Source organism: Anolis sagrei, chromosome 1, assembly GCF_037176765.1.
Source record: "Anolis sagrei isolate rAnoSag1 chromosome 1, rAnoSag1.mat, whole genome shotgun sequence".
Lineage (NCBI taxonomy): Eukaryota > Metazoa > Chordata > Lepidosauria > Squamata > Dactyloidae > Anolis > Anolis sagrei.
Genome location: NC_090021.1, coordinates 290,361,005 through 290,387,583, shown reverse-complemented (window position 1 = coordinate 290,387,583; position 26,579 = coordinate 290,361,005). Strand labels below are relative to the sequence as shown.

Sequence of the window (26,579 nt, the reverse complement as noted above, 5' to 3'; positions counted from 1 at the left end):
AACCATTGGTGTATGAACAGAAATGAAATTGCTTTATGAAAGTCAAGCATATTGCCAGTTTACTGATTGCTCTTACTAAAGTAATCAAAACTACTGATGAGTACTTTTCGTTGTAGTACTTACAACAGCAGGCAAGGTATGAGGGAGGGAGAAGGGATTTATTTATGGTATGTGTCTTCGAGTTGGCTGTTGACTAATAGTGACCCATTGATTTCATAGGGTTTTCTTAGGCAAGGAATAGTCAGAGGTGGTTTGTCTAGTTCCTTTCTCTAAGATTATGGCTGGATCTACACTGCCCCATATCCCAGGATCTGATATCAGATTATTTGCTTTGAATTGGATTATATGAGTAATTACTGTCATATAATCTGAGATAAGCAGACAATTTGGGATCAGTTCCTGGGATATAGGGCAGTGTAGAAACTGCCATAGTTTAAAGCACCTAGTATTCATTGGTGGTCTCCCTTCCAAATACTAACCACAGATTACCCGAGTTAGCTTCCAAGACCAGACAGGATCTGTTACTTTTGGAGCATTTAGGCCTTTTTTTCTGCTAGCACTATAACAAAGAAGACATCTTTCTCATAAACAAGGATTCTGAATTTAATTGTTTACTGCCATAATGCTCATCTCTGCTCACTTTAATTCCAAGTATGGATATAAAATTTAACCAATTTCATTCTATCATACTGGAATTGATATTTTCAAAAGGTTTTCTCTCTCCGGTTGATGTAATTATGACAGTTTCCCCCAATTTTGATGAATGTTCACATTTCAAGACTTTTTATAAGACTAAATCCTTGCTGCAAAACCTGTACCTCTTTCTCTTGTAACTCATGTTTTCTGGTCCCAAAATCCTCTGAATGGGAAAAATCTTACATCAGTCAATCATTTTCTCAAGGAAATGTCTTGACCTGTTATAATCCTTCTTTATTAAGACTGAGAAAATGTATAAGCCAACTTTGATTGGGAATTGAATCCCAATGCCCAGTCTAAACAGAACTGGGCACTGGGAACCACACCCACTTCTAAAAGCCTTTGATTACCAAGGGTTTTGCCTGTTGTTATTATCCTTAGATTGTCAATATAAAATAGATTTAAAGAAAAAAATCACTGGTCTGCAACAGAAAGATGCAACGTAAAAACTTTTCTAATAGTAATTCTCATCTTCAAGATTCAAGCTTTACACTTCACATATGTTGCTGTATTGTCAGAGGAGGGCAAGGTGTGTTCCATAAACTTTCCTTTAAAACCACAACTCCCAGAATATATTAAGTGCCTGCTTAGAATATTTGGGAAGCTGTAGATTGGAACAGCAACTTTCCCAAGCTTTGGAACATACTGTTGCATTCTGGCCTGGATTCACCTTTGCACCACCCAAGAGTCCAGTATTACTAACTAAACAGCTTATTGAAGCAAACAAATATAAAAAGGCAAAAGGTAATTTCCAAAAATGCAATAGGAAAAGAGGCAAATAAAAGGCAATAGTCCATATATCAGAATTCTGTTCAAAAGTAACAAAGTACATGGAAAATCAGGAATCAAAACATAAGCATAAATCTATAACCAGGTTCACAGGAACTTCTTTCAAAACATGAATCCATGAACATGAGCACAAAACTTTCCCAAGGAACTTAAACATAGACTTGAAAGAGGAACAAGACCAAGGTGTAAACGGTAACACAGTGTTGCCTGCTCTAACCCTTTTAATAAACAACACTTTAATTTAAGGACCACAAAGCCATGAGGTCACATCTTTGACATCTGCTCTGTTGTTTCAAAGATTTCTCACTTAGTCTCTGTGACCTCCATAATCCGGCTCCCTCCAGAGATCGAGCCTCCAACTCCTACTGACCTCAGCTGTTTTCCCAGGGGAATGATCTCTCCCTTCTAGCTCCTTATCTTCTGTTGTCAAGGAACGACTAGGGGAAAGGTTCTCCCTATCTTCTGATGCCACAGCATCTCCATCTCCACTCTGCTCTTAAGCTGTTTCTCACCAGACATAGACCCATTCTCCCAGACAGAATCGTGATCTATAATCCACTCATTTCCCACCCTGGAAAGCCCATCAGTCCTCATAACATCTGACTGAACAATCCCCTCATCTTCAGTCTCTAACTAAAACACGACACACCCCTTTAGTTGTTGGACTTCAGTTCACAATATCCCTCAATGTTGACTATACTGGCCAGCCAGACTGATGGTATTTGCAGTCCAACAACATCAGAAACATCACACAAGCCTTATCCCCTGCTACAAAATCTAAGAGAACAAAGAGGGCATTTTATGCTGCAACTCTTGTTTTCCTTTGCCAACTGGCAGCATTTCATGATTATTTATAGATACTGAGATGTCCTATCTTCAGTGAGCTGTCTTTCTGCCTGCTTATTAATGAAAGGCTAACTAGCAATTTTGCAAATGCTGTGACTCCCCTCGTATAGCTGTTTGGCTCCATTTCTGTCATAATCAGAATCCAATACCAGAATGAGCTAGGACATTAAACAATTAGTCAATTAGTAACTTACATTTTCTCCAGGAACGTGTAGCGGGAAGCATTGTATGTAAATGGGTTCCTAACAATGGCCATAATATCATCTGCCCAATCCTAAAGAAGGGGAAAAATACAAATTCAAAGAATGGAAACCTGTTTTTCATGGAGGCTGGGGAAATAATTTTTGTACTTCATCTCATACTCTCTTATTCACTGGTGGTCATGCTAGTAGCAGATTCTGGAAAGTGGAGTTCAAAACAATTTTTAATGTCTAATTTTTCAGTCCCCATTGAACAACTACAGTAGTTCAATGTGGAACCAATGATTATTCCTAGACCTGCTTATCCTTTTTTAAAACCACAATCCTATCTATACCACTATTGAAATAAATTATATTTATTTCTCTGTAAATGTGTTCAAAATCAGATTATTTAAATAAAGCTGAATTAATTTATACATTCATAAGCTAATTTTTCTCACAAAGCTAAGGTAGCATAAATTATTCTCCCCTCTTAATTTTATTTTCATAAAGGCCCTATGACATGCCATATATACCGTATATTCCGGCATATAAGACGACTGGGCGTATAAGACGACCCCCAACTTTTCCAGTTAAAATATAGAGTTAAGACGACTCCCAGGCATAAGACTACACCCGCGTATAAGACGACCCCTGACTTTTGAGAAGATTTTCTTGGGTTAAAAAGTAGTCTTATACGCCAGAATATACTGTACTTCTATATAACCGAACATCATGTATAAGTCAAGGGCAAAAATTATACATTTCAATATGACCCACAGATAAATTAAGAGACAAATGAAAAGCTATCTCTTCTGGCAGGCCTACCAGTCAATTTTAAACTATGAATTTTAAACTCATGTCTTGAATTTACTGTATTTTAATCCTTGTTCTGTTTATTTTACTATATGTTTTTCATAAAATATGTTTCAATATATGTATTTTATATACTGTTGTATAATTATTATTATTAATAATATACTTTATTTATATTCCACTCTATCTCCCTGATGGGACTCAGAGTGGATTACAGTATACACATATATAGGCAAACATTCAATGTCTTTTATACAGCGAACAACAATGACATACAACATGCAAACAAAGGCAAAGGTTTCCCTTTTCATCTTCGGCGTCTGGAGGCAGTGCTCAACTCTGGCCATGGAGAGGTGCTCTTGTTCCATTTTCCATGCCAAGGAGATTGTTGTCTGCAGACCCTTCTGGTCGAGTTGTTGGCATGGCTGCATGGACACCTTTTACCTTCCTGCAGAGGTGGTACCTATTAATCTACTCATATTGCATGTTATTGCACTGCTAGGTTGGCAGAAGCTAGGGCTTACAGCTCACCCCAACCTGTGGCTTCGAACTGCTAACCTTCTGGTCAGCAAGTTTTTTTCTCGTTTTACCCGCAGTGCTACAACAATGTGCTTATTATGGGTTTTTTACTGTGTTGTGCCCTGTTTTGAGGAGAGGCAGGTTAAAAAAAATCCTCCTCCTCTTCCACCTCTTTTCCTTCAGTTGAGAGTGATTCTATGGTGTGGAAAAACAGCCACACCATCTTGGGACCAGCTGCCCTGTCTGCCACCATTTTCCCATCCAGGCATTCAAAAAGCTGTATCACAGTAGATTATACATGTTTCTTTTAGATTCTCATGGGATGAACAATGCGTTTGTCACTCTACTTTGAGAAAGCCATGGTTCCTTTTTTTTTTTTGACACTGGTTAAGGTGCAGTACTTACATTAACTCATTGATAAGTTGACCTAGGCTTTTTGGATAAATTCTTGACTAACAGTTCTAGACCTATACATGAGTATAAAAGTAGGTTTGCTTTCATGAGCCCACTTTATGGCTGAGTGAGGAATTGAACCTGAATCTCCTTAGACCCACTTGAATATTCCAGCTATGGGATTATATTGGCTCAAATTAATCTGAGGCAACTAGCGATCCCATCTGTTTAGTATGATTACCTAACCAATCAGGCCCTGTACCATTCTCATGTGAAGCAATTCTACCTTGCCAAATAGAATTGCACTCAATTTAAACATCAAGCATGCCTTTGAAGCTAGCATATCTATATTTGAATCTTGGTGCATTAATTTATACCAAATTCTTTTGATCCTATGTCTTATATGTTTAATAGGCCTAGGGCTGTCTGTTATTTATGAGCTAATTAATTCCTTATTAAAATTCATCCTGAATATTAGTAACTGAGTGCTTATTTCCACTGAACTAATTCTCAAAGTGATCATTTTTAAAAAATCTTGTGTGAAACAGCTGGTGTGCTTGGATATTACTAGGGCAAAAAAGCCTGCTAAGATGTACTACTGCCACACTTATAAGATCTCTGAAATCATATGAAGCTTGGGCATCAATCGGAGACAAGTTGTATTAGCACGCCACAGGAGCATGTCTTAAATCAGCTATATTGTTATGAGGTTTTGGTCATTTCAAGCACTCAGTGAAATAAAGTTAGAGTAAAAGAGATGTCTCAAAAAACTCTAGTAACCATCATGGCAGACCATAGATTAAAATTCAGGTTGGCCATATCCTAATAAAGCACTTGAAACAAGATATCACAACTGCTTCCATTTATCTACTCTTGTGGTCCCATGTAGAATTGCTGAGGAAGAGAACAAAAATAAACTAGCTGCTCATACTTAGCAAAATAAACCAGCAACAGAAAAATGCCCATCTTTCCTTCCACTCCTGGAGAGAACCCAGAATCTTCACAGTGCCCCACTCACTTCCATCTCATACCTTTCCAACATTTTCTTTATAGGAAACAAAATTGTGAAAGGTAAGGTCCACCATATCAGGACCAGAAACGACTGTCAATGTCTTGAGGAAGAAGTTGTTTTCTGGAAAATCCAAGTTGAAAACCTCTCGGAGCTTCTGGCTCTGCAAAAAGGAAGCAAATGTTAGTGTCTTTAAACTAAATGCAGAGGTGAGGGTAAACTATCTTTTCAAAAAGCAATAACCAAGGCATTTTACTTAAAATTCAACATGGAAGTTTGTTTCTTCAAGAATAAAACATCTTAAATTATATTTTTAAAATATAATGACAGTTAGCACCTTACTTTTTCATGGAATAGGAGTGAAGCACCTTCAGGAAAGTTAAAAGAACAACAACCATAAATTAAACAAATGCTACTTTTTATCTGGTGGGGCCCATGGTGACACAGTGGGTTAAACCGCTGAGCTGTTGAACTTGCTGATCAAAAGGTTGGCATTTTGAATCTGGGGAGTAGGGTGAGCTCCCAGCCCAACTTCTGCCAACTTATCAGTTTGAAAATATGCAAATGTGAGTAGATCAATAGGTACCGTTTCTCCAGGAAGGCAATGGCACTCCATTCAATCATACTGGCCACATGACCTTGGAGGTGTCTATGGACAATGCCCACTCTTTGGCTTCGAAATGGAGATAAGCACCACCCCTCAGTCAGACACAACTAGACTTAATGTCAGGGGAAACCTTTACCTTTACTTTACTTTTTATCTGAGGCAACAGATAAAGGAATTTCCAGCATGACTCTATTGTCAATGGCTGCTCGCTTAATAATCAAATAAACAAAAGTTAAAACCGAAAAAGGGCTGATAATAATAATAATAATAATAATACCCATTAGATATTATTCCATCCCTCCCTCCTTTCCTTCCCCGAAGAAAATTTCAATGTGTGTGATGGAGGGCCTATTTACCCAACATGTATTGCTAGCATTTTCCTGTATCATTAAGGAACTGCACCTTCTAAAATTCCTCACAACTGACAATACTGACTTGGGTACTTGAGAGTTGTAGTGCAACCACTCTTGTGTATGAATCCCATTTCTGCATCCGATACTAGAGAGAACACAGGTCTGCCTCCATGCATCGTCATTCTTGTAGCCTTTGCATGATCTATTTGGGCCATGCACAGATTGTATTGTAGAGCTTGGAAACATTACCTTCTTCCCAGTATCAGTACAGCACATAGAGTAAAAGAACTGTATTGTTGGAAGGTAGTCCAGTTTCCTCATAGTATCAGAATCCTCTGCCATACAGGAAATTATAGAAAATCTGGAAGTTGTAATTTAATTTTAAATTTATACCATTCCATTATCTGTGCAGAGGCCAAAAGGGGGCGCTAGACAGGGAAGGATAGTACATTTTACGGCGGGGGGGGGGGGAAGCTGAAGGAGGAAAAACATTTCCTCCTTTTTTGCTGGTTATCCCCCCCCCCCATGTCATAAACAAGGGTTGTTTCTACGATGGTGATATGGGTGGGGGGGGAATAACAGGAGGACAGGGGCAAATAGTTTTACTCCTTCAACCCCCTCCCCCCATAAAATGGACTACTCTTCTCTGTTTAGCACCCTCTTTTGGCCTCTACTCAGATAATGAAAAAGTTCCAAAAACTTTTTCAAGCATGTGTGAGTGAGACAGAACCTACTAACCACTGATACTTATACAGAATGGGTGCTATGTTGGAGCTCTGCATGAATGAACTGGTTTGATCTACAAACTTACCTTAGGAATCTTGGCAAATTTCCCTACTCTAGTGTCTCGAATACTCGTTATATCCAAAAATTCAGTTTCCTGCGAAATAAAACAAAAATTAGCATTCCAGACGGCAGTAACTGGAAAGGAAAGCAGAAGACCTGAATTACTGAACATATTACATAAAACAACGTAATCACATCTAAGGCTAAAAAGAGAGTTGTGCTTGATGGGAATGTATTTGATGAAACCTAACAGACCTTTTACAAATAGGATCAAATACTGTGTAGTGGGGTAGAACTTGGATTTTTTTTAAAAGACTACAGCTCCCAATATCTTGCAGTCATTTTTCCCAAGCTCTGAATAGGATAAAAATTGTAAAATCATTGAAATGTTAGGTGGAGACTTGTACGTTGCTTTGTACACCACCACCCCAAGTATACATGGGGAAATCAGAGTTCTTGTTCAGTTCAACTAGTGCAGCTGTTTCCATATGGATATTATGCAAATATTAGGGTAAATATAAACAGTTCTGTAATATTTCTGCTTCAATTCAAACAACTCTTTTGGTGGTTATATGTTGAATAGTGCAAATTGCCCTAGCAAGCTTTTCACAGAAATACCCAACTCCATTGCTGAAAATACTGTAGTAGAAGATTTTTTTTAAAAAAAGATACAGATAAAACAGACCTTACTGAGAGATTAAAATTGAAAATTGGTAGGGAAAATCAGTTGCCAGTTCTCCCATTTTCTGTCTAACTACTGTCGGTGGTGACTGGGAGGGCTTTCGCACAACTAAAGCCAATGTGCCAGCTGCGACTGTACCTTGTGAAGTTTGGCTTTGCCACACTGGTCCACACCTTAGTTACCTCTAGAGTGGACTATTGCAATGCACACTATGTGGGGCTGCCCTTGAAGAAGGCCCGGAAACGTCCATTGGTCCAACGATCGGCAGCCAGACTGCTAACTGGAGCAAATTACAAGGAGTGGTCTACTCCCCTGTTTAAGAAGTTCCACTGGCTGCCGTTTATTTTCCAGTCCCAATTCAAGGTGCAGGTTATCACCTACAAAGCCCTGAATGGTTTGGGACCCGCCTACCTTCATGACCGCATTTCCTTCCAAGAACCTACAAATCCCTTTGATCTTCCGAGGAGGCCCTCCTCTCGCTCCCACCTTCGTCGCAAGCACGACTTGTGGGGACAAGAGAGAGGGCCTTCTCTATGGTGGCTCCTCAACTCTGGAACTCACTTCCAGGAGAGATTAGGCAAGCGCTCACCTTGGCAGCCTTCAGGAAGATCCTAAAAACCTGGCTGTTCCAGTGTGCTTTTGAGGAATGAACAATAAATCCCCATTCCTTGATGAATTCTGCACAAAATGCCCTTCGATGCACTTTATCTCACCCTCAGTGAAATTAAACCCCATTGTTTGTTCCATCTCAACATCCCTATTTATCTCATTCAGGGTTTTTAAAATTGTATCCTTTGCAACTGGCCACTCTGTTCAATTTTTTTGTTATTTTATGTCATATCCTGTGTTTATCTTGTATTTTTCTTGGTTATATTTTATGATATGTTATTTGATGTATTATTGTATATTGTATTCTTTTTGTTTTGTTGTAATCATTGGGCTTGGCCTCATGTTAGCCACCCCGAGTCCCCTTGAGGAGATGGTCGTGGAGTATAAATAAAGATTATTATTATTATTATTATTATTATTATTATTATTATTAGTTACACGGCTGCAGAAAATGTCCCATGTCACTCTGCTTCACTGGGAGTATGAGGGGAAACTGTTGCCCCATTCCCTGCATAGCCAGGCTCCTTTGGCAGCTGATCCCATGAGGGGAAGTGTGCTGTGAGTGTGAAGCGCGTGGCCTTGCCCTCATTAAAGTCAATAGCAATGTGGGAAGCTTCCTGTGTTGCCCAGGTGGTAGCATCCTCCTTCCTCACAGAGCCGGCATGTCATTGTCTGATGGGAGCCAACTGGCTCCATGTGTGACCGGGACTAAATTGGTACATGCCATAGATTTTAGCCCCATGGGACAAGGACCTAAACAGCATTAACAGCATGAACTTGTTTTCTTGGTTTCACTTTTCTGACCCATGGTAACAGTAAGGGCGTCAAGAGAGGGAAGCCTAAACCATGTGAAATGCTGACGAGAATATTTGTGAAAATACCACAATTCTACAACTTGCTGACTTTAGCTATTTCAGAGAAAAAACAATCATTGACATGAAAATGTATATAAAGAGGTCCATTCTGCCAATAATTGGAGCTTGAATTAATTATGTTTCAATCATTTTGGGGGAGGGCATTGGGACATAAACTAATGTAGGATATTGACCACTTCAACTGGAGAGGAACTGTGGGTGTATCCCTAACCTATTCCCAGCTGGTTAGTTTTCCACTCCAAAATACTGTTCAATTCATGACTTTCTATTTCACACATGTGCTTTAAACTTTATGAGGGGGCAGCAAAACAGCAAGGGGTGTATACATTTGCTGCGGTTAGAAGCATAGTGTCTCCATAAATTAAATAGATGCAAATAGAAAAAAATGTCTCTGGGAATTTCTAGGTCCCCCAACATGCTCAAACTTCCATGGGAACTGTTGGGTGAGTGGGCTTATTAACAAAAAACCCTCCTCATAAATGTAACTTATTAGTAGAGTAACTTATTAGTAGCAGCGTAACCCAGCACCAGTAGCCAGAAATGATAAAAAGAAGAAAAACACATAGACCAATCTTATTTCTTCCATAGGAGACCTTTCTATATAGCAAAATAATATGGTTGCCCTATTTACAAAAACAAGGTTTCCATAACACAAATAAGGTTTAACCTTCACACTGGAGCTTCACACATGAAGCCTTCTGATACTGTGGCCTTTCTTCCACCAAGGTCTCTCTCACACAGAGGGCTACCTCAGACTGATGCCTCTTTTACATAAATGGGAACTAACACTGAAGCCTACTAAGCTACATGCATACCTGCTTATATTGAACTGCAGCTTTTGCTGAGTCATTGCATCCATTTAACCCTTTCAGTGCTTGACTGACATTTTTGTAATTAAAAATACCTAATTTTTAATATTTCTGACAGGAACTGGCTGTAGAATTGCACTGGAGGACTTATGACCTCATCACAAAGAGCTAAAATCAGTGGCATATGCTGGTTCAGCCCAGGTAACCCACGGAGCCCGCTGGCCCCCATCAAATGACTCTGGCGGAACTCCATGGGTGAAGTAGGGTGGAGCCGGGTCATGCTGCTCCTGCAGCAACATGGGATGCATAGGAGCAACATGGTTAATGTTTCCCCCATGGGATCACCCTTTACTGGAGCTGGGCGATGCAGAGTGTGGGGCGCCGGATTCCCCACACCACTGATGACATGGAGGTGTTTTCTTTAGGTCTTCCCACATGACTGTAGGGTGACCTTCTGGAGAAAGGGACCACAGAATCACAGTAGAGTCAAACCCACAAATGTAGAGGGCTGACTGGTGCTTTGATTGTACTCTTCCTGCATGGCAGGGGGTTGGACTGAATGGCTCATTTGGTCTCTTACAGCTCTATGATTCTATGATCCTATGACTGTATTTTTAATTTAAGGAAATGGCTGGGGACAAGAATAGATTAATTATCACCTCTCCCCATCACTTCTCTACTCAAAATAGCTCCCTCCCAAAAGTGTTTCACAGCAATGACTCCGGTGTCTGATTCTGACACAGATATGGTACAGCCAGGAAAAAATTGGCCACAATCATAAATAACACTCACAGATTATGCTCTTTTGCTTGTGACGCAAGGCAGCTTCTCAGTGCCAGCACATTCCTTGCAGGACTGGGGAGGGAGGACATCAGGGCACCACATGACAGAGATGTCAGTGGGAGAGGAGAGCAGAGAGACTGCAGCTAGAACTGCAGCTAGTCATGGGGTGCACATAAGCACCGAAAAGTTGCTTTGGGTGAGGGGATGGAATATTACATAAGGACATACTGAATAACTACTTCTACAATGACCCAATACCCACATTTCCAATGTCCCAATACCCACAAGATTCCAGCCATAATCCAGATTCAGTTCCAACAATAATACAGACTGAAAAAACATCCTTCTCTGATGGTTCTCCCTAGAAGAGCCACATAGCAAACAATCCTAACAAAATATTTGCACACAACTGTAAATGCACTTCAAAAAGCTATGCCATTAATGGGAAACAGATCTTACAACTGAATTTCCCACAATGTTCCCAAAAGTGTTTATATCCCTCCCAAGTCAAACAGTCTTATTGTGAATGAGAGCCTGTGCATCTCCCAGAGTAGAATTAGGAAAACAACCATCCTACTCTCAGATTGTTTTCAGGCAGTCCCTGAGTAACAAACATCCATCTTACAAATGACTCAGTTAAGAACGGGGATGAAACGAGAGGAAGTGAGAGAAATCTGCCCTTTCCTCATGATAACATCTAAAACAGTTGTAATGGGGAAAACGTGTCTCCACTGAAGTTTTATCACCAATCCTTGTTTCCACCACAAGCCAAATTTTTCAAAATCCAATTCTCACAGGGACAGAAAGTGAGGAGAAATCTTCTGAACAGGGGCACAGAGAGCAAAACAAACACCATGGTGGTGATAGTGCTTCCCTGTGCTTTCCAGCCCAAGTCCAATGGAAAAAGAATAACTAAAGCTCTAGACAAGAGGGAGCTTTGAAGTTGCCCACCAACACACAGCATATGAAGAAAAGACTAAGCAAGTACATAGGTCATTTCTAATACAGGGCATAGTCTTCTCCACTGTGAAGAAAATCAATATTGTCTAAGATCCTGGATAGGATGTGTTTCCAGAGTTATGCCTCTGCAACTACATCTCTTGAGGTTAACTCCTCCAAAACACCTTTGAAGCAGCAGGGATGTATCCAGGCTATTCTCCTATAGCTGGATACACTGCAATGGTAAATGTCCACTGTACACCACTGTAACTCACTAACTTGAGGTCATCAATTTGATTTGTACTTAGACACCCACATTTGTATCCTTAAATATTTCATTAAAATCTACAAATCTTATGCAAAATCCTTTCTTTGGTTCTCTTTTGTTCTATTATATTGTATTGGTTTATTTACACCACTTTGTTTCCTTGCAGCTGGGATTTTAGGTGGATTATAAGATAAAAAAAATACAATACAAGCATAAACCCACAGAGATTAAAACACACTGAAATTTATGCTATCTTAATATGCAAACTGGCTTTGGAATAAAAACTCATTTAGAACATATGCATTAATAAGCAAAGGTTAAAAATAGCACTGTATAACACCCATACATACCCCCACACTCCCTTCTTGTAAGATAATTAGTTCCCAAAAGTCTGTTGGAATAAAGTGGTTGGAGAAGTCAGATTAGCCTCTACAAGAAGGAAGTCCCAAAGTTTGCAATCCATCACCAAGAAGAGCCTCTCTCACATCCCCAACAAATGTAAATGTGAGGAAAGTGCTAACACAATTTATCTTTTTTTTTTTTTTGGTCGTATGTGGTCCCTAAAATTAGATGAAACCTACTTGCTTCCCTTTCTTTCATATTAACTTTTAATAAATATCTCAAGTTCTGTGAATCTAGGTAAGTCCTAATAAAAACACATCTGAAACATTCTTGGGATACAGTCCTTGACTTACAAACATCTGAGTTACAAATGACTCATAGTTAAGAATGGGGGTGAGACAACAAGTTTTTCAAAATCTTTCTGAAGGACAGGAGGGAGGGAGCTGATCTCGCCAGGAAGGGAGTTCCATAGCTGGGGGCAATCACTGAGAAGGCCCCCTTTCTCTTTCCCACCAATCGTGCCTGTGACAATAGCGGGACAGAGAGCAGGGCCTCCCCGAAAGATCTTAATCTCCACGGTGGTTCGTAGAGGGAGATGAGTTTGGACAGATAGATTGGGCTGGAGCCGTTTAGGGCTTTATAGGCCAAAACCAGCACTTTGAATTGTGCTCAGTAGCAAACTGGCAACCAGTGGAGCTGACACAACATGGGAGTTGTGTGCTCCCTGTATGCCACCCCAGTTATTAACCTTTTTGGCTGCAGTGTCACATTGTTGGCTCGTATTCAACATAATTAACAATCACCCCAAGGTCCTTTTCACATATGTTACTGTCAAGCCAAATATTCTTCTTCCTATACCTCTAAATATTAATGGCTAAATAAATGGCTACATTAATGGCTAAACGTAGAATTTTACATTTGTCTTTGCTGAATTTCATTCTACTAGTTTCAGCTGATTTTTCTAGTTTATCAAGTTTCTTTTGCAGTCTTTTCATATCTTCCAATCTGTCCCCAATCTGTCTTCCAATCTGCCCCCCCCCCTCAAACCCAGCACCTCAACCAATGGCTGACTCAAACCCAGCACCTCAACCAATGGCTGATACCAAATGAGAGACTCCCTCCTGGGCACACAGAAGACTGGGCGACTTGGAAGGCACTGAACAGACTGCGCTCTGGCACCACGAGATGCAGAGCCAACCTCCAGAAATGGGGCTACAAAGTGGAATCCTCGACATGCGAGTGTGGAGAAGAACAAACCACTGACCACCTGCTGCAATGCAACCTGAGCCCTGCTACATGCACAATGGAGGACCTTCTTGCGGCAACACCAGAAGCACTCCAAGTGGCCAGATACTGGTCAAAGGACATTTAACCAACTACCAAACTCACAAGTTTTGTATTTTTCAATTTGTTTGCTCTGTTCTGTTAGAAATGTAATATAATGGACTGGTTGCTCTGACACGACAAATAAATAAATAAATAAAATCTGTCCCCCCATCCAATTTTGTAGCATCCAAAAAAATTGATAACGATTCTCTCCAATCCACCACTTTAGTGATTGATAAAAATATGGAAGAGTGGTGAAAAATTGTATGATTTTAAGAGTCTTAATTTGAATATAAATAAACAAATAGAAATACAATCCACACCAATTTGTATTAGCATTGGAATAGTCTAGACTAACTGAAAGTAGTACTCTTGCTTTAAAAAAACCCCCTCTGAGTTTGTTTTTATAAAAAATGAGGTTTCCAAGCATTATCTGGAGATACTAGCAAACTGGGATTTTCTGTTTGCAACACTTTCTCTAGTGTGATGATGTGCTGTACTTTTGAAATTCTGGCATTCCTTAAAATGAACGTTTAGTGTCCTCAGGAGACCTAACATGGACTTGCTGTAAAGCTGTTTTCTGTGTTAGTCTTTTCAATCATAATTTGAAAGCATGGTTCCAAGATTAAAATGTATTCAAATGTCATTCTTTTTGTTTGTGTGTTTGTTTGTTTTAGTGAGGGTCAACCCCATTGTTCGCCCCTTCTGAGTTTCCCCTCAGACACATTACTCCGTTTAGTCATCTCACCCAGGGTTTTATAAATTTGCATGCCAACCGTGCTCTAATTTCTCTACCATTTTATTTTGCATTGTTTTATTGTATATTTTGTTATTGTTTTGCATTGATTTTATTATTTGCTTGTTTGTATTTTATTTTGCTTGATTGTAATTCTTGAGCTTGGCCTCTTGTTAGCCACCCTCAGTACCTTTTGGAAAGATGGTGGCGGAGTATAAATAAAGATTATTAGTATTATTATTATTTTTCAGAAATCTGCAAATTTCTTTATATTCAGCATTTGGAAGTTTTTGAGAATTAAAAAACACAAGTGTGGGAGAAACAGACAGATTTCTCAATCTTTATTCAAAGGTTGGAATCTTAAGAGGGGATCATAAGAGGGCCCACAATCTTGGTTGAGATTATTTGTCAGTAGATACCATCGCTTGCAGTTTCTCAGGTTGCTCCTGACACGACAAAAAAGAAAAAGAAAAAAGAAGTAGATACCATGGCAGCTCGATGGAAATTTCATGTTGAGGAGTAGATAGAGCTCTTGATGTAACTAGCATGTTGAAAAAAAATAGCATCCATTGCCTCACATCCTGCTAGTGCACTTTTAAAACATGTATGGTTTCCCCATCATCTGGAAGCATTAGTTTTTGGATTACAGCTCTCAGAATCCTCAAGACAACATGGCCCAATTTTATTTTGGAAGTGGGGAAAACTGAGGGTTATAGTTTTAAAAATTAACAAGCTGTAGCTACTGCTGTAGTCTTCCATGTAGTCTTACTCTCAAGTTTCTGTTACTATTTAGACTAAGGAGGAAGCAACCATGAACCACAAAATCTGACTTAACTGGAAAGCAGAACTAAACATGCCAATGGCTCCTTTTCTTTTCTTGGCACCAAGGGGTAAAATGCATTCTTTTTTCTTTCTTTTTCCTGTATATTATTGATTGTCCAGTGCTGAAACCTCTGCATACCTCACCGGATCCTCTGAAGGATGCCAGTCACAGATGCAGGTGAAACGTTGGGGGAAAATCCTGCCAGAACACCTTCAAACCAGTTCTTTGGCACCAGAGGAAGGCTTTGTGCCTTCAAAATATAGGCCATTGGAATTGGGGTTGTGATTATTCCGATATTCACAGCCATTGAGAAAGAGGCACCTGGAAAAGCTTCTCAGCTGCAAAACTCCTTGGATCCAAGACAACCAGAGACTGTAATGTATTTTTTTCCTTTACCACTTTGAAACTTCCCGCTTATTGCCTTAAAGAGATAACTCTTTGTGAACAAGTAAACCTATTTTGAGTTATCAACAGTGTTTGGGTCCTTGGGAGCTCCGGTTTTCCTAAAGGAGGGCAAGAAGCAAGCCCCTGGGGAAAGATGTCACGTCCATGCCTCTTTCACTAAGAGTTATAGGCCCCAGGCATGATGACACACCAGTGATTCTGACCATGAAAGCCTTTGGCAATACAGCACCAAAACACATTTTTCCTGTTTTGCCGCATCCCCATAACATTCATGGCCTCCGTGTCCCAAATCTTCAGGTCATTCTTTATTGTGAGGATTTGAAAAGAGAGGTCATGATATGGTGGGTTAACTGGAAATACATGTGTCGGCAGCTGATTGGCTGAGCATGCCAGGGGCCAGAGTTCTGATTGGTTGCTGTCTCTGGCTTGCTACTGAGACAAACGGTTTTAACTGTCACTTTCACTTTGGAGAGTGAAGAGAGCACTGACTGGAAACAGCCAAGAAGGAAATGGCTGCCAACTCTCTAAAGTCTAATCATTTTTAAGGCATAAAGTGTAGTTTAAAGACTGTTTAAAAGGACTGTTAATTCCCTCTGTTCTTTGTGTGAACTCAGAGAGACTGCTGTATATATTGTTGCCCTGTTTGACTTCTAAACTGAAGTAAAGATACTGTTACTTGTTACACAAGTCCGAGTGACACTTTATAAGTAGAAAGCTTCCTCCAGCCAAGTTGTGGAATTAAACTTCAGTTCACCCCAAACTCTGTGAAATTCATGGAATCACCATAGATTAATAGGAAACCTGAAGTACATACACACACACTGACTCACATAAGTACTGGATTCCTTGACTCCTGGGTGCACCTACACTGTAGAATGAATGCAATTTCAGACCACTTTAACTACTGTGGCTTAATGCTATGAAATCCTGGAATTTGTAACTTGGTAAGGCACCAGCACTCATTGGCTGAGAAGGCTAAAGGCTCTGTAAAGCTAAAACTGCCATGATTCCATATTGCTAACCCATGGCAGTTCAATTGGTGTTAAACTGCATTCATTCTACAGTGTAGATGCACCCCTGGACTGCTTCAGGATTCTGCAGATCTGAAGTCTAGGACTTTGCTTGACCCTGGACTTGTTTGATCCTGGAGATGTTCTGCTTTAATGGCTGCTGATTTTTAACTCCATGGTCTGCTAATGACCTTCCAAACTTTGCACTGCAGCCTTCCTGGAGTTCTTCTCTCATCAAAACACTTTGCAATCAGAAAATGTACAACTGAACCTACAGCACCACCAGACAAAATGAATGTCCATTTTAACTGTATGAAACAAATCTCTCTCTCTCCCTCTTTTGGAAAGCTGATCACCTCTAGACTGTAGGGGAAATTCCATTCCTATGTGATTCACTAGTTTCCTCCTGAAACCCTCAGATGTAGATATCATTCATTCACAAAAGGTGAATGATGTTATTGTAGATTGCAGGAGTCAGCTAGGGACAACATTTTACATGCTATTTTTATTAAAATTCCAATCCTGACGGATACCTCCAACTCCAAGGATCTCAGGTAGCAGGGATAGGAAAATAATCTGTGTCTGAAGCTCGCATTTCATATTGGAAAAACATGTGGTCCCACTGCAGAAGTGGCTTCCATCACACACCCACATACATATACACCAGAAAAGAAAAAGAGTCATGGATCTGTACAAAATTTGCATGTGCTAGTTTATATGGATAGATACTTATTTACATAGAATGTCTTTTCTATAATTCAAATAAAATACAGTATATTTTGCTCTGGACAAGATACTGTTTGGAGCTAGTGGAGCATAAAGTACCACTCGAATATATTTGGGATAGGCTTCCCCTTCCACACTTGCATGCAACTTCATCTTCATTCAGTGTGGCACAAACACTAGCTAGGAAAGACAGAAAAATCTTGGGCACATCTGACTGCAGTTTTGAAGCTGGCGGTCCTGGAGAATAGAGTGGTAGCTTTTCCTTTTCCCCCATCTCTAACAATCTCATCAGATGGGACTTACTTTGATGGCATCAGCTTTAGTTGATACATGGAGCCCACCAGTTCCCATCTCACAATGCAGATGAACTTCTGGCAGGGCTACATGGGTCAACTAGGGCTGAACTGACGTATGCTGCCACTGCAGCAACATTGGAGGTTTCTCGTTTTGCACAGAAAGCAGTGGGGGAAGCTACATGGTTGATGCTTCCCCTGTGGGATCAGCTTTCTGGCAAGCTGGGCAATGCGGGACGTGGGGCGATGGGTTCCACACGTTCCCTGACAATGGTCACCTGATTCATCATGATGCATGCCAATTCTGGCAGCCTGTGTGAAAAGGTCATAAAAGTGAAGCTAAATGGTGCATAGGACCATGAGAATATGTCTCAGAAACTCAAGCTGAGATTGCATGTGCTGACAGGGATGCCATTGCACAAAGATGCATTAAATACCTCCTTTCGCAGAAATAAAAAGCACATTGCAAGAGATTACACAAATAAATGTCACCAACAGAATTTCAACCAATAAGTGGATCAAAGTGACTTGTGCGCCAGCTTAGTGTGCTGTTTAGGGGCTAAAGTCTAACTCTTTGTAAGCCCCTGAAAGGCTCCTGCTTGCCCTTCTTTTTATTGGTGTAAAATAGTTAAGTTTCCCCTAAGATCTTGCACACTCATTGCTGGCTAGAGCAAGTGGCACCAGATTGGACAGAGCCACAACCTCATCTGGGATAAGGCAGCTTCACAGGTATGTTCAGCCATCTCAAATTCAGGCATCATTGTTGTCAATGTCATCAGTAATACAGCAAGGGAAAGGACTTACCTTACTTTGAAAGGTCCAATAAAGATAAAATCCTTTTGGATCTACACGGAGAATGACAGGAGAGGCATTTGTAGAATCCTAAGAACAAGAAAAGGTAACTAGATCAGAAATGTTAATTGATGTGATTCTTATTAAGAAAAAAAAATCTGTCCATGATATGGAGTGGGTGAGAGCTACATCAATCCATTTGCTCCAAAGTATTAGTCTATGAACCAATAAAATCTTATTTTTAAGGTCCATTGACTTTTAGACCAGGAAGAAGGCTTTTCCCCTCCAGTGAAACAGATACAACCGTTCCTGTAATAGTTTTGTGAAGGGAATCTTATACCATTCCTATTCTCACCTTTATCCTGCCTTAATTCAGTTATCACCAGAAGGTCCTTTCTTTTTTTATATACTGGGGTGACAAACTTTTTATCCCAAATATCCCAATATCACTATATCCCCGAATTATCCAGACAGTCATCCTCTTGTTGTCCCACTTCTTCAGCTGTGTACTTTCTCTTCTGCCCACTTTCTCCTTTGTCCTCATTTTTCCTCAGCTAATACAAAGGGAGTTCAAAGTGCAAAAGGAGTTTCCACTGCTCTTGAGCCACATCAGGGCAAAGAGAACTGGAAGGGCAGTATCTTTCCAGTGAATAATATAATAATTATTTTATTTTTATACCCCGCCACCATCTCCCCAAGGGGACTCAGGCGGCTTACATGGGGACAAGAACAAATCACAAATAAAGCAACAGCAATTAAAATTAGTCAAAAGCATAACACAATACAACAACGACAACATAAAAGCAATATCATGGCTGAAAAGCAGAATTAGGGCTGGGTCCAGCCCTAATTCACTGCTCAAGTAAGTGCAGTGAAATTCCTAAATAGAGCCGTGGAGAGTGCAAAATTCAAGTGTGCCAGTCTAGCAGGAGGACCTATGGCTATAAGGTGTTGAGATTAGTGGGGGAAAGACCAAACTAAAGTGCAAGAATTTTGATAGGGTTGAGCCAATTCTCTGGTAAAACTGCCTAAGTGAATAAACAAAGTGAACTGCTGTATCTTTTCCTACCTTATATATTTTCCCTCACCCATTTTGCTATCTTGCTCATATTCTGCTGTTGCTTGGACAGGTATATCCAGGTTTTCATTGATAAAATGTTAGAGGTTATGGAAATCACCCTGTGCCTCAGTTCCAAATAAGTATTTCCCTCCACCTACACTTGGCCTCAAGACTTTTGTAAAAGAGCCCAACAACCGAGAGTTGAAGGGTTGAAGTTATGCACAAAAGGATGTTGCATGAAGTCTTAAAGCAACCAATAATATTTACAGTAAAAGGAAAAATAACTTTGTTATCAGAACTCTAATGTAGCGATGTAAAGATAAGCTTGTCATGTTACCACTAGCTACAGCAGATAGGCAAACAGATACTTTATAATATAGATATTCAGAAATACTGACCTGCCCAGCACCATTCAGGATTATGTTCTAAAGCAGTGTTTCTCAACCTGGGGGTCAGGACCCCTGGAGAGGGGGTCACGAGAGGGTGTCAGAGGGGTCACCAAAGACCATCAGAAAACACAGTATTTTCTGTTGGTCATCTGGGTTCTGTGTGGAAAGTTAGGTCCAATTCTATTGTTGGTGGGGTTCAGAATGCTCTTTGATTGTAAGTGAATTATAAATCCCAGCAAATACAGCTCCCAAATGTCAAGGTCTATTTTCCCCAAACTCTGCCAGTGTTCACATTTGGGCATATTGAGTATTCGTTCCAAGTTTGGTCCAGATCCAATTTGGTCCAGATCCCATTGTTGGAGTCCACAGTGTTCTCTGGATGTAGGTAACTCAAGGTCAATGCCCACCAAACCCTTCCAGTATTTTCTGTTGGTCATGGGAGTTCTGTGTGTCAAGATTGGTTCAGTTCCATCATTGGTGGAGTTCAGAATGCTCTTTGATTGAACTATAAATCCCAGCAACTACAACTCTCAAATGACAAAATCAATCCCCCCTCAACCCCACCAGTACTCAAATCTGGGTGTATTGGGTATTTGTGCCAAATGTGCTCCAGTGAAGGAAAAAACATCCTGCATATCCGACAGTTACATTACGATTCATAACAGTAGCAAAATTACAGTTATGAAGTAGCAACAAAAATAATTTTATGGTTGGGGGTCACTACAACATGAGGATCTGTATTAAGGGGTCACGGTATTAGGAAGGTTGAGAAACGCTGTTCTAAAGTGTGGCTTGTTTTAAAGCATGTATAGCCCAATGTAGCCATATAATACACTAGCCTAGACCTGAAAGGCAAAGATTATAGAATCTTAACAAGCACAAGGGACATCCAGTCAAATTACATGCTGCCATAATCAAAGCATTCCAGACAGATGGCCATCCAATTTCTGTTTAAAATCCTCCAGGGACAGATATTCCACCACACTCCAAGCGGCATATTCCACTGTCAAACCGCACTTACAATGTCAATTTGGATTTTGATATTGTCCTCTGGGGTATTAGCTATACCTCTCAATTTGGTGTCACCTGCTAATTTGATAAGTATACCTTCTATTTCATTGTCCACAACTTTAATAAAGATGTTGAATAGCACTAGGCCCAGGAAAGAACCCTGTGACACCCCACTGATCACTTCTCTCCAGCACATAGAGAAGCCATTGTAGGTTCAGTCAGTTAATCAATTCCCAACATAGCAATAGCACTGTCTGGACCACCACATCGCTGAACCTTGAACCCCAGGTGTCGTCGGTGACCAGGGGGGCATTCGCACAACTAAGACTTGTGTGCCAACTACACCCATACCTTGGGAAGTCTGACTTGGCCATGGTAGTTCACATTCTTGTTACATCCCATTTAGACTATTGCAATGTGCTGTATCTGGGGTTGCCTTCGAAGACTATTCAGAAGCTTCAAATAGTCCAACATGCTGCAGCCATGATATTAACTGAGGTGTCGCACAGGAGCATACAACCCCTCTGTTGCGGTAACTCCACTGGCTGTCTAATAGCTACCGAGCACGATTCAAAGCGCTGGCCTTAGCCTATAAATCCTTAAACGGCTCCGGTCCAACTTGCCTGTCCGAACATATCTCCCTCTATGAACCAGTTTGTAGATTAAGATCTTCCAGGGAGGTCCTGCTCTCAGCCCCACCGGCCTCACAGGTGCAGCTGGTGGGGACTAGGGACAGGGCCTTCTTGGTGGTGGCCCTACAGCTATGGAACTCCCTCCCGAGTATGGCTGTGTTCAAGCAGCATTTTCTCCTGATGCTTCGCCTGATCTGTGACTGGCATTTTTAAAATTATCTACAATATTTGTATCCCACCTTTCTCCCCCTAGAGGGGACTCAAAGAGGTCCTGCAACAGGCAGCAATTTGATGCCATACATACATGTATCAGATAAACAATTACAATTAAGACCAAACAGTTAAAACATGAATAATTAAAAACATCAATTAAAATCTTCAGTGATGCAGGCTATAGATGCAGGCAAAAAGTCAGGAGAAAATGCTGCTAGAACATGGCCATGCAGCCACGAAACCACACAACACCCAGTGAGTCCAGCCGTGAAAGCCTTCGACAAGGTTTATGCACTTCAGCTGAATTTATAAGTGTGTGTCATGAGATGAACATACTTAATTGCAAACACTTCCAATAAATAGAAGCATCAAACTAATAGCTGTAGGCCATGTTTATCAGCCATTTACTCCAGACAGTCAAGACTAGGTTGGCAATGCTCACCCAGAGGACTTTTTCCTTCCGCTGCACACACACTTTAAAATGAACCACTGGAAGAAACTTGACAGCTGGGTTTGAAACAGCACTAAAGACCAATCACTTCCAGCAGGCTTATCCAGATGAGTATGAATTGGGTGTTTTCATTGCTTTTTCATTGCACCTTTTGCTGAATATGTATTTTAATTGGTGGTATATATTTTGTTGTATTTTGATCTGTTATTTACCACCTTTATGCATTGGGAGAAGCAGGTAAGAAATACTATCATTACCATCATCATCATACACAGTGAATCATGACTATGGCTAACTTTGAGAAAAGTTTTTATAGGTCATTTTTCCACTGTTATTCTGTATTTTTTTCAATCTCTATACCGAATGGAAAGGCAAAGCTAATGTTTTACTAAAAAAGAAAGCACTTGGGATGCCTTTCAAGGAATAAGAACAATTTATATTCACACAAAAAAACAACCTTGCATGAACAAGGAAAAACTTTGCATGAAAAGTTCTTCAGTGTCTTAAAAACTAACAGATGGATAAATATATCCTTTTTTTAAATGCCATAAGCTTTTCTGTTTTAGCAGAAATGCCTTAACATAGCTATTCCCTCTGGTAATCACAACTATATAATCAGTGAGTAGCGTTTCCTCTCTCCTAGTCTCCACCTTTGGCTTTCCACCATGGGTCCCACAAAGAAGCATGTACATGTTGTCCTCAAACAAATATCCCCCCCCCCCCTTTTATGTACACATTTCAGTGGGATATCCAGAGCCATCTATGGCAAGACCCCGTCCCCCAAAAAACCCAAGTCAGATTATTACCACTGCTTTTAAGTCAGCCTTTCTCAACTGGGGGTTGGGATCCCTGGGGGTTGACAAAGACCATCAGAAAACACAGTATTTTCTGTTGGGTCATGGGGGTTCTGTGTGGGAAGTTTGGCCAAATTCTATTGTTGGTGGGGTTCAGAATGCTCTTTGACTGTAGCAACTACAACTCCCAAATGTCAAGGTCTATTTCCTCCAAACTCACTAGTGTTCACACCTGGGTGTATTGAGTATCCATACCAAGTTTGGTCTAGATCCATCATTGTTTGAGTCCACAGTGCTCTCTGGATGTACGTGAACTACAACTCCCAAACTCAAGATCAATGCCCACTAAACCCTTCCAGTATTTTCTGTTCATCATGGGAGTTCCGTGTGCCAAGTCTGGTTCAATTCCATTGTTTGTGGAGTTCAGAATGTTCTTTGAATGTAGGTGAACTATAAATACCAGCAACTACAACTCCCAAATGACAAAATCAATTCTCCTTCCCCCTAACCCCAGCAGTATTCACATGTGGGCGTTTCGGGTATTTTTGCCAAATTTGGTCCAGGGAATGAAAACACACCCTGCATATCAGATATTTACATTACAATTCATAACAGTAGCAAAATTACACTTATGAAGTAGCAACAAAAATGATGTTATGGTTGGGGGTCCCCACAACACGAGTAACTGTATTAAGGGGTCATGGCATTAGGAAGGTTGAGAAACACTGTTCTAAGTCAAGAGCAGACACTAAGGCAAAACAAAAATTAGATACTCACATCATCCCACTTGATGAAGCGTTCACCCTTGGTCATGTACTCCTTCACCTCTGGGCGAGTCAGGATAGGTGAGAGCACCGACATTTTGGCGTCCAAGTCTTTCCCCTCAATTGGGGGAGGGGGCTTCTCTTGTTATTGGCTGCCTCCTTGTGACCTTCCTCTTCCTCTTACATACTGTTCTCTGCCACTTCAAGGACCAATGGCACTTTATAGAGCAAGGAAAATGCTGGAATGGCTCCAAAAGACGGAGGCAGGGCCCTTGATCTGCATGGCAAATGATCAGCTTTCCAAAACAAACGGGTGAAATCTATCCGTGCAATCCAGAGAGATTGTAGGGTGAGCAAACAAAGAGCTGGGTGATAGCCTGCTCCTGAACACTGCAGAAACTCACAACTGAAGGCTTCCTGTTATCAACTTCCTCATATGTGCTTCTGCTTCTCCAACCAGCTGATTCATAAAGTGTTTCAAAAGGGAAAAAGGAATTACAAAATTCAGAAGTTGCCATTTCAGTATCACCTCCTGTCTCACAATTCAAGTAAAAATATTATTTACACATCACTCAGATGCACAGGCACCTTTCCAAGAAAAATGAGTCTACAAATGGAAAATGCCTCTATCATTACAAACATATATATCTCTATATAGTGTTGAAAACTTTCAAATAATTTAAAATAACACGACAATAGGAATAGTAACCAAATCATCCATGTGTGTAAGTGAAATGAAAGGCCTGCATGAGCCAGAATGTACTGTTTAATTAAACATGGCTCTGTTGGGGCTTTCAGTCTGAGGTCCTTTCTACACTGCCATATAATCCAGATTATCAAAGCAGATAATCTGGATTTTGTTCAATCTGGATTTTATATGGCAGTGTAGAAGGAGCCTGAGATTGTTTTATTGGTTTGAAGAACAAATGCGTATATTATTTATTGTACCAAGGAATCTAAACATGTTTTCTCAAAGTGGTATTTATTAACAACAACACTTAATTTGTATTCCGCCCTATTTCCCTGAGGGGACTCAGAGCAGATTCCAGCATATATAAAGACACAGGAAAACGTTCAATGCCTTTGAAACACAATAAAACACAAATTCACAGACAAAGGCAAAACTTCCCTTTTCATCTCCAGCTCTGGAAGTGGTGCTCATCTCTGGCTCTGGGGGTGGTGCTAATCTCAATTTTCAAACCAAGGAGCCTGCATTGGCTATAAACACCTCCTGGTTACATAGCCAGCATGACTTCATGGGAAGCTGTTTTACCTTCTTGCTGAGGTGGTACCTACTGAACTACTTGCGGGGATGAGAGACAGGGCCTTCTCGGCAGTGGCTCCCCGTCTGTGGAACTCTCTCCCCAGGGACATCAGGTTGGCCACCTTCCTCCTGTCCTTTAGGAGAAAATTGAAGACTTGGCTTTGGGACCAGGCGTTTGATTAATGGATAGCGGCAAACTGGAAAGAAGAATCGGATACTGCGACATTGATTTAATCCCCAGACTTGGATTTGGTTTTAACTGGCATGATTAATGTATTTTTTAATGTTTTAATGTAATTGTTTATTATTTATATGATGATAGCATTGTTCGGTGCTTATATGAGGCCACCCTGAGTCCCCTCTTTGGGGGAGAAGGGCAGGGTAAAAGTGTACAAAATAAATAAATAAATAAAATACTCACATTTGCATGTTTTTGAAGTGTTAGGTTGGCAGGAGCGAGAGCTGACAGCGGGCGCTCACCCCATCCCGCGGCATCAAACTGCCAACCTTCTGATCCGCAAGTTCAGCAGCTCAACGGTTTAACCCCAAAATATTTCTCCAAAATATTGCATTTTCCCAAATGCAGCACTTTGTTTCTATCCAAGTGCAGTCCCTTTGTCTCTTAAATACTGGGATTTGTCACCAAGTGAGGCATTTTTTTAAATCCCACATTGAGTCCATTTTCTCGTTCCAATGATTCAGAGTAATCTTCTCTGTGATACAGTCCAGACATTCAGATTACCATAAGAAGAAAGTAATTTAAAAACACTTAGAATAAATACAGAAGTGTCTGTGTTTGTTTGCATGAAATATGCTAACTTGAAGGCATATAGCTTCTAATATGAGCCTATGTTCTTATTTGTTACTTAAGCCATATATGTCCATTTGTCTCCAATGGTTATCCAAAAGCTAGGATTGGGTGTTCCTTATTACATACAACTTTAACTTTAAAATGCCTTGAACCAAAAACATAATGTTACCAATAGCTATACTTCAGTTCTTTGATAGAACAAATCAATAGCTTTAACTTTCTTGCACAAGCATTCTCCCTGTCCCGCAGTGCTGCTAGGTAAAAGGTCTTGCAAGCAAAATACAAAGACCTTTCCTGTTTCTACCAAAGCAAAGCTATAAGTTTTTCTCTCTTAGCTGCAGTAAATTTGATTTACTTTTGGAATCTTCTAGTGCACATGCTCTCCAATTAGAACGGTCATCATTTCCCAATTACAAAAATGCTTTTAATCAAGTGACAGGGCTGTATGTGCTACAAACATCTATTTATCTGGTATTTAGCTACAGTATTGTGGCATGGTCTGGTAGAGCAAGAGATCCATGTGATGACCCTCTCAAGTCAGCTGCAATTGTTAAAAATGATATTAAATTCAAAACATAGTAAAGGGTGGTGGAACAGGGATGAGTCTCCTTCTCTGGAGGTTTTGAAACAGGTTGGATGGATGTTTGTTGGCAGTGCTTTGATTATGTGTTCCTGCATATCAGAGGATTAGCCCAGATGGACTTTATGATCTCTTCCAACTCTGATTCCATGATTCTAAGAAGAAGAAGAAAGAATTAAAGGGCCAGATTTGCATAATT

General features: G+C 40.3%; 1 protein-coding gene across 1 annotated transcript in view; it reads right to left on the bottom strand.

The window, feature by feature from the left end:
• PLCB2 (phospholipase C beta 2) overlaps window positions 1-24,108 on the bottom strand; it is a 69,604-nt gene extending 45,496 nt beyond the window's left edge. The window contains exons 1-5 of the mRNA XM_060760285.2: window positions 23,739-24,108; window positions 18,424-18,501; window positions 7,019-7,087; window positions 5,270-5,410; window positions 2,526-2,605 (exon numbers count right to left, since the gene is read on the bottom strand). Of these exons, the coding sequence (XP_060616268.2) occupies window positions 2,526-2,605; window positions 5,270-5,410; window positions 7,019-7,087; window positions 18,424-18,501; window positions 23,739-23,822 (452 nt within the window). The 5' untranslated portion in view covers window positions 23,823-24,108. The remainder of the gene's footprint in view (window positions 1-2,525; window positions 2,606-5,269; window positions 5,411-7,018; window positions 7,088-18,423; window positions 18,502-23,738) is intronic.
• Window positions 24,109-26,579: the final 2,471 nt, after the last annotated feature.